The following is an 18,580-nucleotide window of genomic DNA, read 5'->3' as shown; positions in this document are numbered from 1 at the left end:
AATAAAACAAAGGAATAAGCCCAGTAGGCAAAGGTAATAACCATAAGCAAGTGTTATGAAATACAACCTGTACCTTTGGAACTAAATCAAATTCCCAAACTTTCACAGAAGAGTCAGACTTTGAGGAGATAGATTGATGGTGTTCTGCAAGAAGACTGAGAGAGGAATCCTTATGTTATGAGGCATTGCCCCAACATTCTGATTGGATTGATCTGCTCATGAAATGTATGTCTTTTGCAAGGAGGAAAGATGTGGCTGTAGATCATCTGCATTTACTGAGCGCGATCGCTTCATGCTAACCATTCTGAGAAGAAACGGCATTGCAAAGAACACCACCACATGTTCTGAAGATTAAAGAAGCAAGTTCAGGATCTCAGGGATACAGGTGAACTCATCCACCCTTTCCTATGGAAAAGAAAGTAGAATTGCCAACGAATGATTTCCTAAGTAAATGGTGTCAGTGGGAGACACAAACAGGCCACAGTTCTGCCAAACTATTCGTGTGTGGGTCTAACCATTACAGAATAAAGTGAAACAGTTAACATGATTTAGAAACTGTTCTATAGCTGCAGCCTAATATTGCACTGGCATTCATCACCCATTGTCCAGAATTTTGCATTATAATGCTTGAGCGATAGTCCAGACCAGAGGTCTTCAGACTTGGCCCTTTTATGATTTGTGGACTTCAACTCACAGAATTCCTCAGCCAGGCACGCTGGTTGAGGAATTCTTGGAGTTAAAGTCCAGAAGTCATAAAAGGGCCAAGGTTGAAGACCCCTGGTCCAAACGATCAGCATGTTTTTCTTAAGATCCTTTACCAACCTCTGTTCAATTCGAGTTTTAGCTTTCCTGACATTTTCTTTCTTTCTTTCTTTCTTTCTTTCTTTCTTTCTTTCTTTCTTTCTTTCTTTCTTTCTTTCTTTCTTTCTTTCTTTCTTTCTTTCTTTCTCCTTCCTTCCTTCCTTCCTTCCTTCCTTTCTTTCTTTCTTTCTTTCTCTTTCTTTCTTTTTTGAAATTTGGAAGTTGGCAGAATTGTGGATGACCCATTGGGGAGATCATATTAGAAATACTGCCAGTCCTTGGCAGGAAAAATTGAAAATTCCTACGGAAGTTCTTTGTGTGTGTGTGTGTGTGTGTGTGTGTGTGTGTGTGTGTGTCCCTTCTAAGTGGGTGGTGTGGTGGCTCAGCGGTTAAGATGCCGGACTTGTTGGCTAGAAAGCCGGTAGTCCAGATTTGCCACATTAAGGGGTAAGCTCCCGTTCCTTGTCCCAGCTCCTGCCAACCTAGCAGTTCAAAAGCATTCAAATGCGAGTAGATAAATAGGTACCATTATAGTGGGAAGGTAACAGCACTCCATGACATCATGTGGGCCACATGACCACAGAAATGTCTTGGGACAGTGCTGGCTCAATGGTCTTGAAATGGAGATGAGAACTGCCCCCTATAGTCAGCAATAACCAGTGGAATAAAATTCATTTACCTTTTTTTTAACCTTCTAGGTTTGGTCTCTATATAGAAGCAGGGAGAAAGGACAGAAGTTCCCTTAAACCACTCAATTATGTTTATATAACATGAGTGACATGTTTATCCGAAACAGCCAGGGGGTTGACAGTAACTTTGGAAACCCTTGCGACTTTCATCTCTCCCTGACATCCCAGTCTACTCTTTACAAAGCGAATAGACCAACAATGCATGCCTCTCTGTTTGAAATTGTTTTATCACTTTCCTAACTGTGCATGTTTTTGAAATATTAGGAATGTTATTCATTCCTTTAGTTTCCTAAATCTACCAATTTTCAGAGTTGAGTTTAGAGTTATTTATTAGGTGATCTACCTCTCACTGAAACCAGTGGGGCTTTATGGTGATTTGGCTAGATACTATAGCTTTGTTAATTTTATCCTCCCATCCACACATCATTTGTTAATAGTGTGAATGTTAAAGTCTTAAAACTACATTGCAAAATGCCATTATTCTGAATTTTGGAGGAGAAATTTCCCTTACCTCTCACAGACTGGGACTTTTCAAATGGCAAGCATATATATCTCCCCTGTAAATACTGTAAATGAAATGAATTTTCAACCATGAAAATAGAGCTTTACTATGGAAATAGGGACAGGCATGGAAAAGGATAAAGGGTTCAGGTGCCACTATAATCGGTACTATAAACATGCTTTAAATTTGTGGCACGGAGGACATGCTTTTCATAATACAGCAATTTTATAGTTTTATTGGACGGCCAAGCGATAAAGGAATATTCAGAAATGGCAGTTTGAAATGAATGAAAGTGAGGGGAAAACCACATAGCACTAAATCACGTTACTTCTATAAAATACTACTGCAATAGTTCTTTTATTAATTTTTAATGCTCAGCACCCTTGGTGACCTCTTTTATTCTTTTGCTGTCAACATGGCAGCCTGGAAAAAAATTGAAATGGGATAATAAAACGCAGGAAGTACTTAAACCCCCGGAGTATGCAAGTGCATTCTCTCTGCCTTCCCTGTCACTCTTTTTGCATCTCTGCCAACCTCCCCCACCATACCTAACTTCCCACAGGGGTGGGAGAGGAACTGGTTTAAGTAATCCAGTGTCTGCTTTTATGTACTTTACGTATTTATTTTAAATGCTCCTTTTAAAATAGAAAGTGTTTATCTGAATAATAGAACTGCTTGAAAGAAGGCTGTTTTCTTTTGTCTGTCTGGCTTCTACTACATACTATTTGGCCTGATTCAGCTGCATTTTGCTCAAACAGCAGGATACCATTATGCTATGAATATTTACCACTGTTTATATCTCCAAGGAGACTAATCTCCATACCACTACAGTCCAGAAGCTCGGGGCATTGTCTCTGCAGGCCCAGGTTCATGGTGTCACAGCAGCCGAGGCCATGGGGTCAAACAGATTAATCCATCAGTGAAAATAAAGCTCCCCATTATTTCCACCAACTTTCCCTCCCTCCCCCATCAGAGGACTTAAAATAACGATCTATGCTGGAATCCACTCCATGGAGCAGTTTGGTGTATGTATCGCAAAGGGAGAAAAATGGGAAAATATCAGATCAGTGAAGTTTGGGGGATGTAGCAGAGTCAACGTGTTTATGAAATGTGTTAAGAAGGGAGATCACAGTAGGGACCGCACCCTATTAAAAATTCCACCAAGCTTCCCGTTTCGGGATGTTTATTTTTGTCTTCTTCCAGTGCCCTTTGATTAGCCCCTGTCTAACATGCACCCTGACAACTATGACAGAATGAAAAATCCCAGGAAAAATGTGGGTCATAAGAGAAAAGTGACTTCCTCCATTACTCAGGATTGACCCTATCAGTAAAATTGGGTTGCAACGTTTCGCCGTTCAGGAAAGGGCAGCCCATGAGCGCTCACAGTCAATCTGTTCCATCTGTCATGGTTATTAGCAAACTCTGACCAGCAACAAACCTAAAAATACAATGGGCGCAATAATGCAGTCATATTAACGGCATCTCTTGCTGGTTCCAGGCCTCAAAGAAGGGACTTTTAATAAGAAAAACCAATACCTACCTGATACTCCACCGTAGGTGGTCTTTTTGCTCTGCCCTACAGAAGGCCAAGGCATGCCATCCGCCTTCAGTCCCATCAACCCTGACACAGTATTGGTGGCTGTAACACCATCTGCCCCACCTACAATAAATTTAGTGGTAGTTTTAATAAGCACGTTAGCACAGCAAGTTGCAGAAATGGTTACATGGTAGTCCTAATTAGATGACGAAGATTTCTAGCTATTAAAAAAAGTATCATCGTCATTGTGTTAAGATGATTTTCAACATTCAGAGAGAGTTTGAAACATTCATTGTAAATCCTGATGTACATTTTTCACAGGTTAGCTGTTAAGTGCTAATAATCACATGATCTTGTACGGAATGAATGAAGTGGCCTGAAGGATTTTTCTAGTTGACAGACAGATTGATGCAACACTCCCCCCCCCACACACACACACACTACAAATGACCCTAATGATTAAGCAAGGAAACTGTACCTCCAGCTTCTAAGAAAGATCACAGGCAAGCTATTATTGTTGGCTGTTAAGAACATGTAATTTACATTAATGGTTATTAATTTGTTTAAATGCTAAGGGCGTCATCTCTATTTTCAATCAACTCACTACAGATTCGCTTTTCTACAGGTGTGTGACTCACCAGTGGTTTTATCGTGCCCTAATCGGGACAGTGAAGAGCTGGCAAATGTTCTTTTGAAGCTGAGGCATTTTTTAATCCCTTGCAAGCAGTTAGGTGTAATGTGTGATATAAATTAAACCAATAAACACACAGTGCGAGGAGGCCCTATTCTTATCCACTCTACCCTTACGTCGTAGGCCATATTTCTCCTAACTAAGCTTGATTCATAGTGTACGTTCTCACACTCGCAGTTTACTTTCCTGTCAGTCCACAGGGAGGTGGGGTCTCTTATCTCTTACTTTGTTTTCCTTCTGTCCTTCTTCCTTTCAACTCCCTTGTCAACTTTCCCTCCTCCCAATTAAGTGTAATGGCATCTGGCTTCAAGTCTACTCCCACCCCCCTTCTCACTGTGCCTTTGCTATGCCCTATTTTCAGTTTTGTATCAGTAGCTCCCACTTTATGTTGTTTCCAGGGTCAGGGTGAGACAGATGGCCATTCAATGAAACAGAAAGAGATCCTCAAAGCAGGTTGATTGTGATAATCCAGTGGAATGGTGAATTGTTAAGTAAGATTCGCTTCTGGAATGAAGAGTGGTGAACACAGATGAAACTGTCATTCTTAGACAGCTTTGAGTTGGTGATTCATGTAGGGAAGTTTCACTTAGGTCAATACAGGTACAAAGCAATACATGAAACCTGAAATCATATATTTTGGGGAAATACATATATGATATCTAAAAAACTGAAAAGTGACTGCATGTGCAAATGGGCCAATCATATATTTGGTATTTTCATGAAGATGAGAAACAGGGAAGTGTACCGACTACGTTCCACATTTACAGAAGGTTTTTCAGCTTTTCTTCTAAGAGGAAGAATTGAAGAAGATGATGACAAAATACAAAGACCTGCAAATAGAAATCGAATGACTGTGGCAAAACAAAGAACCTATAGTAATAGGTGCCTTGGATTCAATCCCAAAACAACTGGAGCATCACTTGAACACCGTCGCCATTGAGAAAATCACCATCAATCAATTGGAAAAGGCAGCTTTGCTCAGAACGGCTTATATCCTGCAACAATATTTGTAACACCACCCAACTTCTACATATGCCTATCCTATTAGGTTCTTGGGAAGGACTTGATAGGTGGACAAAAATGCCAACTTAAGTGTGAACATATGGCGCGATGAACCGTAATAAAATCTTCATTTCACATATACCATAGTTCCATCAAGTTCTTATGAAACCCTAGAGTTCCATGGAACAGTTTGAAAAAAATCAGTGTTGCCATCTTGTGGGACCAAAAAATATGTACCTTCTCTATCATGGCCCCTTGTCCTCTGGAACAGCATCTTCCCAAGCTTTCAGATGGCACTGATTCTCCTGGACTCCTGGAAATCCTTTAAGACCAAGTTCTCTTTCCAGCTCTGGGCTTAATTGTGGTTGTTATGTATAGCTGGGGCCCCTGTTGTACTGTCGTATGGCTTATTGTTCTAACTGTTTTAGTCCAAGTTGTCTGTTTATGAAGGTTTTAATTATTTTAATAATCTTTACTGCTTTGAGGGCACTACTCTATCCAGACTCTCCTGGAATAGGCAGCTGTAGCAACTAATAAATTAAATTAAAGCATATTGATGTAAAATACCAGCATTATAAATAACAGCAGCTGCATGATAAAAAGGGCAAGTGGTATTAAAAATTAGAAGAACTGGATACTTGCCAAGACCCATATCTCACCTTAGAAATCATTATCATGAGCCCCTGAATAGATTTTTGCCCCAAAAGAGAAAATGGAAGCTTGAAAGGAGCAAGGAAGAACAAGCTATCCAGACCATTTATTTGCTTGCCAATCTACACTTTGGGTCAAATAATAGTACATAAGGAGCCCTGGTGGTGCAGTGGTTAGAATGCAGTATTGCAGGCCAACTCTGCTCACACCATAGCCCAGAGTTTGATCCAGATGGGGCTCAAAATTGAATCAATCTTTCATCCTTCTGAGATTAGTAAATTTGTTGGGTGAAATATGCAAATAATGCTTTGGTTGGAAACTGCCCAAAGGGTGCTATAAAGCACTAGGTAAAGGTAAAGGTTCCCCCACACATGCGTGCTAGTCGTTTCCGACTCTAGGGGCCGGTGCTCATCTCTGTTTCAAGCCGAAGAGCCAGTGTTTGTCCGAGGACATCTTCGTGGTCATGTGGCCGGCATAACTAGACGCCAAAGGCGCACGGAATGCTGTTACCTTCCCACAGTAGTGGTCCCTATTTTTCTACTTGCATTTGTACGTGCTTTGAAGCTGGGACGAGTAACAGGCGCTCACTCTGCTACGTGGCACTCGGGATTCGACCCGCCAAACTGCCGACCTTCTGATCGACAAGCTTAGCGTCCTAACCCACTGAGCCACCGTGTCCCTTTGTAAAGCACTAGAGGGTCGTATATAAGTCTAAAATGCTATTGCTGTGCTATGGAGTAACAGTGATTGAGTGCATGGCAATTATAAAGGAAGTTTACCCTACTGAGACACTGGGGTCTGTACACAAACTGAGCTCACTGAGGACTTCTGGAAAACTTCCTCAAAAACTTCTAAACTTTTTTTAACGCTGAAAGGAAGAAAAAGTATAATTAGTAGGTGAAGTTTCAAGTAGTGTATGATTCAGTTTGTAGTTTCACCCATGGTTTCCACATTCATTTTCATGCTCAGGAAATAGGGAGTGGGGGAGAAAGAGTAAGTTTTATTATGTTCTCTACTTCTCAGAACAGCATTTTACTTTTGTATCTATCAAGTTGCAAATTTTAAGAAAGAGTGAAATGCGGATATGTCTGAATATGTTACCTTCTTGTGCAGCCCTCGCAATGTTCACAATGTTTGTGACATTTGGCGTCAGCTTGGCAAAGAAAGGAATCTGAACAGCTTGTCTCACCCAACGACAGATGTTGCGTACCAGCTCTGGATCCTGTTCAAATAGGTCAGATCAATACAGTGCATAATTAAAAGTAATGTTATCAAAACTTTCCAACAATCTGTTTTCCTGTAGTTTTCAATGCATAATTATATTTCAATACTCTGCTTTACCTCATTAATTTAAGCTATGTCAACATTCTAAATAGTATGAAAAAAACTATACTGTAAAGCAGAATAAAACTGTAAAAGGGGTTTGTGTATGTGTGTGTTGTGGAATTAAACAGTCTGCACTTTGGAATCTTAAAACAACACAAATCAGCAGAAGAAAACCATTGGAACAGACTCAACTTTTCTTAGAGAAAGATATTTAAGACATGCTAACCCCGCCCTCCACCCAATGGGAGAACAATTGACCATACATGTTTTGAAATTGAAATGGATTGCCATTTGCAAATACATACACCTGTCAGCCTCTCATCCTATTTTCTAAGGGTGGGGGAAGGAAGAAGAAGGGAGCAGAAATGAAATATACATCACCTAAAAGAGACAAAAATGTGGAGAGAAGAACTCTACTTCACTGATCACCTAAAATAACAACTCTAAACACACTCCAGATCAACTCCGATGCCATGATTCTTGATGAAAATTGCCAAAATTCAGTACCCCATAGTTCAATACATAGCATGCTAATCATGACTACACTGAAATACTTAGTACTTGGATCTGATCATGGGAATAGATTTTATTTTGTCAAGACGATGCAATAAAAGCATGATTAGTTTAACTGCATTCAATTGCTTTTATTTCAGCTTTTGCTGCTTTATCACATAAAGGAATTATAATGAATTATATACATATTTTCTAAAGGTTGTAGAATGGCTTTGTTTATTTGGGATGCTGAGCAGTTTGGACTTGGTTAATATTTGGCCAGCTCCAGGACATAGGCTAATTTTGAGTAATATTATTTTTTTTTCTTGCATTTTTTTTTGGGGGGTATATGTACTTTATAAATTAAACCAATTGGAGAATGCTATTGCATACTTTAATGCAGGTGGTGTTTTTTTGGGTTTTTTTTTGTAGCAGAAGACTTTGTTATTGGCTTGGCATCACCATCCTGATCCCTGATCTCACATCAATTGTGATTACCTATCAATTCCCATTTTTCCCCAGTGCTATAACTTGTGAAATCAAGTAGATTCAGAATGATGGGGATTCTACGAAAATAGGCATGGTCCATGAAAGACATCTTGCTTGAGATCTCCTCAGTCCTTCAGCTAGTTTTCTGTATTACAGCCCTGTCCAGTATAAGAGTGTCAATTGTGTGATTAAAAAAAATCCTGAAAAATTGATTCATGAGTCGCTTTATGGAAGATAAAAAAAAAACCTCCTGCCCTGATATAAATCAGAAGTTTGGAGATATATACATTAACCTTTTCCTAAATTAGCTGGCAGGGTGATATTTAACTACTCTTCCACCCACCTGTCCACAAAATAACCTCCCAGCAATTATTTTGACAGGGTCAAAGCTTTCCTGAATACTCATCTCCTTGGATGAAAAGTTCAGGATGACAAAAAGCTAAATAGGGGAAAAAAAGAGATCAACTTATATACTCTTTGAAGACAGAAATAGAAATCTTGAAGCACTACCTTTCTAGGACAGCCTTCAGAGGATAATCAGCGGTCTTTCAGTCGATAATGGCTCTGGAGTAGTAATGCTCTTTAATTACATACATTTTATTTTATTTTATAATTTGGTAATGGGGCTGTCAGTCTTCTGACAACCACTGACAAATTATATTAAAATCTTCAATATCTATTTTATTATTTGATATTTATATGTAAAAAAAAAGTTATCTGAAACCCCAAAATAAAATAGGAATAGCAATAAGCAAACTAAACTATAAAGCAAAGGCAGGAAAATGACAGGAAATACAGACACGGCATTGGTTTAAGCTACCTGGAGAAAAGATGATTTACAGAGTCCTTGGTGTTCTCTGAGCTTAGACAACTCCACAGTTCAACCAACCCTGACCTACGTATGTTCTCTTCTATAGGATGGCTTATATTGAGATGTCCAAATTTCATAAAGTCCCAAACAACGTTAATAAATTGCAAACAAGTACAGGTTAAACTTCTACTTCTCCAGGACACAGGTTCTAGGCCTGAAAGCTGGGCCACTAGTCAGCAAACATCCTACTATAATTTTGAGAGAAATCTCAAGTGTCTTTTCTAGGTGTCCTGTTGATACCTACAAGTGCAGTAACTGTAGTTACTACAATAGGAGTAACTGTGAGAGGGATCTCAGAATCCTAGTGGACAATCATTTAAATATGAGCCAGCAGTGTGATGCAGCTGCCAAAAAAGCCAACACAGTGCTAGGGCGCATTAACAGAGGCATAGATCAAGATCACATAATACCACTTTATAACGCCTAATGTAAAAACGATATTGAGACTCTAGAAAGAGTACAGAGTAGAGCAACAAAGATGATCGGGGGACTGGAGGCTAAAACGTATAAGGAACAGTTGCTGGAATTGGGTATGTATAGTTTAATGAAGAGAAGGGCGAGGGGGGACATGATAGTAGTGTTCCAATATCTCAGGGGCTGCCACAAAGAAGAGGGAGTCAAGCTATTCTCCAAAGCACCTGAAGGCAGGACAAAAAGCAATGGATGGAAACTAGTCAAGGAGAGAAGCAACCTAGAATTAAAGAGAAATTTCCTGACAATTAATTAATCAATTCCAGAAGTTGTGAAAGCTCTAACAGTGGAAGTTTTTAAGAAGAAACTGGACAACCATTTATCTGAAATGATATAGGGTTTCCTGCCTGAGCAGGGGGTTGGACTAGATGACCTCCAAGGTCCCTTCCAACTCTATGATGATGATGATGATGATGATGATATGCAAAATTATTTTGCTTTAATTGTTAGCCAACAATATAGTAAAATAACTTCTCTTTGTTCAGTGGGTAAATGTTGCCTTACCCCTACATTTTTTATTTTTCTCTCACACATGCATAGCCTAATATGAAAAGGAAAAATTTATAGAAGAGATGGCAATTGTCCAGTTCCCCATCCCCTGACAATTCTGTTTTTACAAATAAAACACTGTCTCAAATTCCTTTTCAGTTTTACTACTAAATTAAAAGCAGTGCTAGACATTTTGGTTCCTAGAGGAGGGAAAAGTTTAAAAAGTACAAAAAGTGCATCTGTACCAGTAAAAATATCAATATGTATTCCAATATTTCTAATAGGGTTGTGGAAATACTGTGGACTGGATCTGATTGTCCAGTCTGAATGATCAAGTGGAATGGATTTTCTGCATAAATTGAAATCATAAAATTGAAACAGATTATTTTCTAATTTATATTAGGCTTTTTTGCCTTATTTACCTAAATCTAAATTAACATATTTACATATATTTGGTGTGAATGTGTACAATTTCAGAAATGTGTACAGTACATTCAGAACTGAACTGAGATCATAGACACATGAAACAACATTATGAATTATAGAATTTTATCTAATAACTGATATATTATTAGATGTATTAGACGACTTGATGGAAAAATGAAATATATTATACACACGCATACACATATATTTGATCTGATCTATTTGAAGTGCAACTCTTCGGACTGCCCCCGACCTTCGCTCGTTTCACCGGGACTTAAAAACCTGGTTGTTCAAATCGTCTGGCCTGGACTGAGGGATTTTAAATTTTAAATTTTAAAGTATTTATATTAAATTAATTTTAAAATTTTAATTTTATTGTGATTATGAATTGTGGGCTTGTACTAATTTAATTCCATTTTATTTTCTTTTTGTACTGTTTTAACTGCCCTGTGAACCGCCCTGAGTCCTTCGGGAATAGGGCGGTATATAAATTCAAATAATAATAATAATAATAATAATAATAATAATAATAATAATAATAATAATAATAATAATAATAATAACTTGTAACTGCCAGCTTCCCGTTGATTTTGATTGTGGGAAACCAGTAGGAAGTCTGAAGTCATGTGAGGTCCTCATTTAACAACTTATGACCCTTACTTAAAGAGAGTAATGGAGACTGCTGGGATTGCTGTTAAGTGATGTGGTCACATGACATTGTCTTAGTGATGGAAATTCCAATCCCAAATACTGTCATTAAGCCAGGACTATCTGTATCATATAAGACAGACATGTCAAACTCGTGACATCACGTGATGCCACACAATGTATTGGGACAGTTTTGCCATTGCTGGCAATGGGGTGGGCGCGGCTTCTGAATGATGCGTCCGGCCCACGGGCTGGCAGTTTGACACCCCTGATATAAGAGGAAAGAAACAAACTGGATGTGGTTTATGTCTTAATGATTCTTTGCCCCCCCCCATCCATTGTTTATGTTTCCATATAAAAATAAAATGAAGCCAATGCTGCCTGTCCTCTTTTCATTGTAGCTGAAAAGGAGAAAAATAATTTCAAACAAAGAATAAAAAAGAAGAAACAGTAGCAGCTTGGATGACCTGAAACAAAGTATAGCAATTGCCATCTCATTAGTAAATGGGTGTCAAAGTTTCTGATTAGTGGGTTGATTCCATAAGCACTTATTGCCAGGTATGGTAGACTTGCCTTCCTTTCTCCAGTTGTGCAAGTAGGTTTGCCACTGTCTCCTTCCTGTGACTGACCCAAGGCCATCATTACTTATGAAAGACTAGGTCCACATGTGAAGAGCCAATTAAACTGTTTTATTGCTAAACAGTCTGTGTACAGGAATATTCTCAACTAACGCTTAGAATCTGCTTGGAGTTAGAGAAGGATCCACAGAATTCAAGAGGGACTGGACTTAGTTTGGCTGTGGCTACATAGTGATTCTAGGCTGATCTCTCTTTGAACTCTGCCTCCAGGTTCTGCCACTCCTTTTCCTACAGTCACCCAGCTGACTTCTTGCCTAAGACGGGACTAGAACTCATGGCCTTTTGGCTTCTAGTCTGATGCCTTAACCACTTCACCAGAATGGCTAATCTCAAACAACCCAGAAAATACCACCTGAGACAATTAGTGCATCCTCCAGTTGAACATCAGTAGGCAGGAAGGCATTTAACTAACAATCTGCCCTTATCTATAACAGATGTGGGTAAAGTATCTGAGAACATACAATCGTGATTGTCAAGTCACCAGAATTACATATCATCAAAACACCATTCTTCCGCTCATTTTTTTTTTAAGTGGAAAGGAAGCCTGAATCTACAGTGTCCTGATCTCTGCAGGAAGGGAGAGGGGGAAATCCACGAGCTGTGTCAATCTTTCAAAGTAGGTCATCTCAGGAAACAAACTCCACAAGAATAAGTGAAAACTTCTTTTATCATAACGACATGTGGGAATGACCTCGAGAGATGAGGAGGAGAGATGCTGCTGAGGGAGGGATGAGATAAGGAGGAGTCGGAGATCTGCGGCTGAATGAGGGGCAGAGAAATAAACTTAGAAAAGAACCTCCCTAGCTTATCAGTCTGTAAAAGGAGAGAGTGGGAGATTTGTATTTTCAAACTTGCAAGATCCTGTCAAGGTAGTTCTTACAATAAAGTAGAGCTAGCTCATCTAAGTTTTGTTTCCTGTCAGGTCTATCTGGGAAGGCTGACATTTACTGATATAGGCTGAAGTAAGAGAACCCTGAAGTCTGACAACCGTAAGAGAGAGGGAGTCAATCTACTCTCCAAAGCACCTGAAGGCAGGATAAGAAGCAACAGATGGAAACTAATCAAGGAGGGAAGCAACCAAGAAGTAAGGAGAAATTTCCTGACAGTTAGAACAATTAATCATTGGAATGACTTGCCTCCAGAAATTATGGGTGCTCCAACACTGGAGATTTTAAGAAGAGATAGGACAACCATTTGTCTGAAATGGTATAGGGCAGGGGTAGGCAACCTCGACTCTTTTATGACTCATGGACTTCAATTCCCAGAATTCCTCAGTCAGCTATGCTGACTGAGGAATTCTGGGAGTTGAAGTCCGTGAGTCATAAAAGAGCCGAGGTTGCCTACCCCTAGTATAGGGTTTCCTGCTTGAGCAGGGAGTTGGACTAAAGACCTCCAAGGTCCCTTCCAACTCTATTGTTCTGCTATTTTATTAAGGACAGTTAAGGTAGTGTTAGTCTGAGCTCAAGTGCTTTCTACACCCCTGCCCTGGAATTCAACCCTGTGGTGTTTTTTTTAACTTGCAGTTTCTCCAAGTTTACCTTTGCGCTCCTCTACGCTGAGAGGCAGGATTATTGGGTGAGGCAAGATATCCCACTAATGGGAAGCTGATTCACCTTCAGACTTCAGAATACTATAGAACAGGGGTCTTCAAACTCGGCCCTTTTATGACTCATGGACTTCAACTCCCAGAATTCCTCAGCCAGTGTGCCTGGCTGAGGAATTCTGGGAGTTGAAGTCCATGAGTCATAAAAGGGCCGAGTTTGAAGACCCCTGCTATAGAACTTTCTCTGGGAAAAGGGATTCTATGTGTTTCCTGGTTGAGCCAGTGTTGAACAGGAAAAGTTGGCTTAGCTGATAAACAGCTCACAGATAGTATGTGAACATGTAAGGTTGATTAGAAACATCACAAATTCAGCATAAGAAAGTGTCCCAGGCAAGGTGGAAGATAAAAAAAAAGATATGTCTATAAATATTTGTGCTAGTTTATCTGTTTCTTAACATTCTTTATACATTTTATGTCTTTACAATTACTAATTAAGTACCTCAAAAAGAAATGATCGCTGCTTAAAACTTTAGCAATTTGAACATTCACTTAAACAACTAACTAAATTCATTTCCTCTTTATCTGTTTTCTAGTTAATAGTTCAATAAGAAGCAGGGCAGTGCACTGGATTCAATAGAGGTTTGAAGAACCAGAGATTAAATTTCTGACCTACAATTAGACTTTTGGGTTAACTGATTAGGTACTTTTCTCACAAGCTGATTATGACGACAAATTAAGACAGAATTCCTTGCAGGAACAGTGGTATAATAATGTTATTGGTGACAACAAAGCCACAGCAACTGCAGCAGCAGCAACAAGTACAGTACCATTTCTTTGAAATACAGAAGTATGAGTGACCCTGAATTTATTAACGATATTATCCATTTATTATAACTCTGAATGCATACAGTAATAATCTGAAGAAACAATAATAATTTTCTGAGTAAGGCAATGTGTGATTCCCCACTCAAAAATGGCAATGGCTAACCATAATGTTTAAGAATTCTTTTATGCCGTGCTGTTGGCCTGAGTCTTCTGTTTAGCAAAAGTTCAGTGTTTGTTTTTTTTTAATTCTGGAATTTTTTAAATGCTTTAATAATTAATCATAAACATTCAAAGACACATACTGCGTGCATCTACAGGGCACACAGCATATTTGCATGAATAATAAACCTCCAACAACCTAGGTCTGCAAATTTCCAGCTAATAAAAATGGAGATCTCTCTTGCACATGCAGGTTTCGTGAAATATTCATTACAGCTGCATTGGCGTTCTGAAAGCAGCTGCATCCTTGCAATTTTCATTGCTCACTTATGAATATTCCTGACAGGGGCCACTTTAGAAAGGAAAAAAAAAACCAACCTTTCTAGCTATAAGTTATACAGACGGTGTGGCAATTTGCTTAGCTTAAACATTTAACAATATTGCAGAGCCTATGTGCATTTCATATATGCTATAGTAATAAGAAAGTATGACATTTTAATCCCCCTCCCTTTTCATATACGTTATTGTGTATCTTCCATTCACAAGCAGAATCAAACTGATACAGGACCAAATGACCTCTCCCACAGTTACAGTACGGTGTGCTTCACCAAGTAAGGGAATACCTACTTAGAATGAGAAATACTTTGATCATACATTTACCTCTACAGTTATGGCTCCTACACACAAATTGATATACCATTTACTGTATTACAAAGGTAGAAAAAATAAAGTTGGAGATTTTATTTTTTGGCCAAATAAAAAGGGGTACTACAGTAGAAATAATATACCATGGGTTGTTGTATGCTGGAAAAGTTTAAGAGGTGAATGGTAGGCCATGAAAGCAAATGAAATATCAATTTTCTTTATAGCCCAAAGGCCCAAAAGCAAGTTACAAGCATAATTTAAACTTGACATTGAATAAAACATTCCAGCAAGTAAAATATTTAACAAATATTACAGAATATGCATAAAACCCCAGCTTATTGATTTGTTACTGAGAGGCTTGCTTTTTTATAGCAATAAAATGTGACTGTTGCTACTATTTTAGAATTTTCATCTGCAAGTAAAAATTTTTACATACTTAGAAGTATCTCTTCCTGGTTTAGATTTTAAAATATCTAAGATAGCCAGATGATATCCTCCAAAAGACTCTTATAAAATTCACAATACAATAAAATATGATCTACCATTTCCAGATCAGTACCATTACAGGAACAAAATCTTTGACAGATGAGAATATTTTGAAATATACCATATAGCATATTTGATAGCAATAATTTGGCTTTTGAAAACAATATTTTGTACTTACTAAAGTATAAGCTATTGAAATATTTAGAAGCCAAAGAATATATTTATAATTAATTCCAACTGTTGTAAGTGAAAAATGGTATTTGGACTTTAGCTGTTAATTCTTGGCTACTGCTACTTGATAACATTAGGCAGTATTAAGTTTTGGTTACAAATATATGCTTTTAAAAACAAAGGATTGCTTCAGGAAATCCCAAATGAATCCCTTGTAGATACTGTATGCAGTTCAATCAGGTGATTCAAAAGATTAGTCAAACTGGCATTGATCCTAATTATTTATTCTCCAGGGATCATGAATCAGCAATTCATTGTATCAAACAAATGTGTAAATTGAAAAATGGGGAGATGGAAAAGAAATTACTAAGCAATAGCTCCTAGGATTATTCTACCAGTGTAAGGTAACTAAAACAAGTAGCACTTTTGAATTAATCATAAGTAGGTGTTAAAAATGTTAAGAATTTTAGAAGATTCCATACATTTATTTTAGGTAATTATAAAATTAGAAGGAATCAACTGAATACAATTACTGTACTTCTTGACTTGCAGCTGTTCACTTAATGATGATTCAAATTAATGATGGTCTCAGAAAGGGTGCTTTATGGCCTATGTATGACCAGTTGCCACACACTCTTAATCATTTCCACTGTAAGAATGGTTGCTGTAAGAATTAAAATTACCACACCATTTTGGGGATGGTATTAGGAGAGGACAATAGCTACATCAGCATGGCAGCTGAAAAGAATCAAGAAGCCACATTGGGAAAGTACTTATTTGTACCAGTTTGCATATAAAACATACCATGATAAATGCCCAGGTGGTTTCTCTTGGGGATAAGAAAACTAAGCATTTTCTATCAAAACTGGACTGACCATTTTACAGATATCCTACAATGATGTATAGCAGGGGTCTTCAAACTTGGCCCTTTTATGACTTGTGGACTTCAACTCCCAGAATTCTTCAGCCAGGCACACTGCTGAGAAATTCTGGGAGTTGAAGTCCACAAGTCATAAAAGGGCCAACTTTGAAGATCCCTGATGTATAGCATTGCTTTCAGGTATAGCAAATTCTTGCAGCAAAGTAGGCAAAACCAGTGAAAAACATAAGGCATAGACAGATGGTATTCCGGAGGTGGGTTGTTTTTTTTAATGAATGGGAATTTAGAAGATGCTTTATTATTAACATCAGTCTTTTAATCCACTTTACAGAAAATGTCAATGTTGCTATCCAAAATAAATAAGAAAGGGAAACACGTTCAGGCCTTGGGGATTGCCTAAAGTGGTTATTTGGAATCTGGCATGCATATTTATATGCTCATCAACTGGCTGTAGTAAGAAAAGAGTGTCATCATAGCAGGAAGGGAAATATTGCTCCACAGATATAACTGTACTAACCTACAAAAAACCGAAAAAATGATAACCTAGAAAACTGAGAAAGGAAATTGCTGCCACTTCTACTCAGGTTATTCACAACCAAAATATCGATAGTGCGTTCCTCTCATTCGTATTCAGTTCCTTAGCAAGTGTCATGTATTAGCCTTCATAACAGAGACAATGGAATATCATTAGTCTGCAAAAATGTCAGTGACGACAGAAAATGGATGAAAATTGATATTCCTTATCAAATTCTGATTTATCCTACTTCTCTAATGGACTGCCCATGTTTAATGTAGCTGCAAGGTTTTGGAGATTCTCTCTCTCTCTCTCTCTCTCTCTCTCTCACACACACACACACACAAATATATCGTATAGTAACGATGTGCGTTCTCTGGGAAAAACTGGAGTGCATTATGTGGAGATTTTTAAAATGTGTGAATTAGTCTTACATTTCCCAGTAAAAGGAACTGTCCGCTTTCTCATAGCCATAGAAAATGCAAACTGAATAATTAAGATCAAGAGACCAGGACCAAGTGTTACACTTCAAAAACAAATATGCCTTTTGTGCTTTGAGGGAACACTTTTTGCTGATATTTATTATTTCATATGGTTTTCCATATTTTGGCTACCAGTATTTTGTAATTAATTAATTAATTAATTAATTAATTAATTAATTAATTAATTAATTCTACTTTCTCCTTCCAACTAAGGGGAATATTTTCAATTTCTCTCATAGCAGCAACTGTGTAAAATAGGTTGGGCTTAGAGTGAATGACTAGCCTAACTTTATGTAATAAACTTCCATGTCTAAGGATAGACCTTCCCCAGTGCAAGTCTAGCACCTTATCTATTACCCATATGGGCCATGACTTGTTTAAGGTTTATAACAACAACACAAGAGAAAAGTTGAAGAAAGAGATAGAGGGACTAATTGAATGAATGAACCTTTATTGTCAAAGTACAAGCATGTATACATTGAGATTGGCTGAGCCTCCCATCGTGCCCCCCCCACAACTCACAGTGACAACAAACCCACCATCTTGTTACACCATGTGAACTAATTGCACAACACACCGGCCTCGCAAGTCAGTCATACATAAAATTATAAAATTATTTCCCGTTCAAGAGCCTAAGAGCCCACGGATAAAAGCTGTTCTTCAGCCTGTTGGTACGGCTGGCTATACTCCTGTATCTCCTACCCAATGGTAGGAGAGTAAAGAGATACTAACCAGGGTGTGAGTCATCCCTGAGAATTTTCCTCACTCTTCCAAGGCAGCGAGCCCTGGCGATGTCATCCAGTGGTGTCAGGGGACAAACCACAATATCTTGTGTTTTTCTCACCACCCTCTGTAATACTTTCCTATCCGCAGCTTTCAGGCCAGCATACCAAACCACAATACAGTGCGACAGGATGCTCTCTATAGTAGACCGGTAAAAGAGGGTCATTAGCCATTGTTCTACCCTCTTCTTCTGCAAGACCCTGAGGAAGTGGAGTCTCTGTTGGGCCTTTCTGGCCAGCTGGGTTGTATTAATTTTCCAGGTAAGATCTTCTGGCTGTACAAGATCATGATCAACAAATGTATACAAAGCCAGAATTATCAGAAAAGCAACTGAAATATAAATATTAAACATCACAAATGATCACCTAG

The 18,580-nt window shown here is 38.4% G+C and overlaps 1 protein-coding gene across 1 annotated transcript in view; it reads right to left on the bottom strand.

Annotated features, from left to right (window-relative positions):
* DPYD (dihydropyrimidine dehydrogenase) overlaps nucleotides 1–18,580 on the bottom strand; it is a 597,578-nt gene that overhangs the window by 118,147 nt on the left and 460,851 nt on the right. The window contains exons 17-18 of the mRNA XM_083361143.1: nucleotides 6,975–7,095; nucleotides 3,533–3,652 (exon numbers count right to left, since the gene is read on the bottom strand). Coding sequence (XP_083217269.1) covers nucleotides 3,533–3,652; nucleotides 6,975–7,095 — 241 coding nt within the window. The remainder of the gene's footprint in view (nucleotides 1–3,532; nucleotides 3,653–6,974; nucleotides 7,096–18,580) is intronic.

The sequence above is a fragment of the Vipera ursinii genome, assembly GCF_947247035.1.
Source record: "Vipera ursinii genome assembly, chromosome: 3".
Lineage (NCBI taxonomy): Eukaryota > Metazoa > Chordata > Lepidosauria > Squamata > Viperidae > Vipera > Vipera ursinii.
Note: the sequence above shows the minus strand (reverse complement) of the source record. Positions and strands in the feature narration are given on the sequence as shown.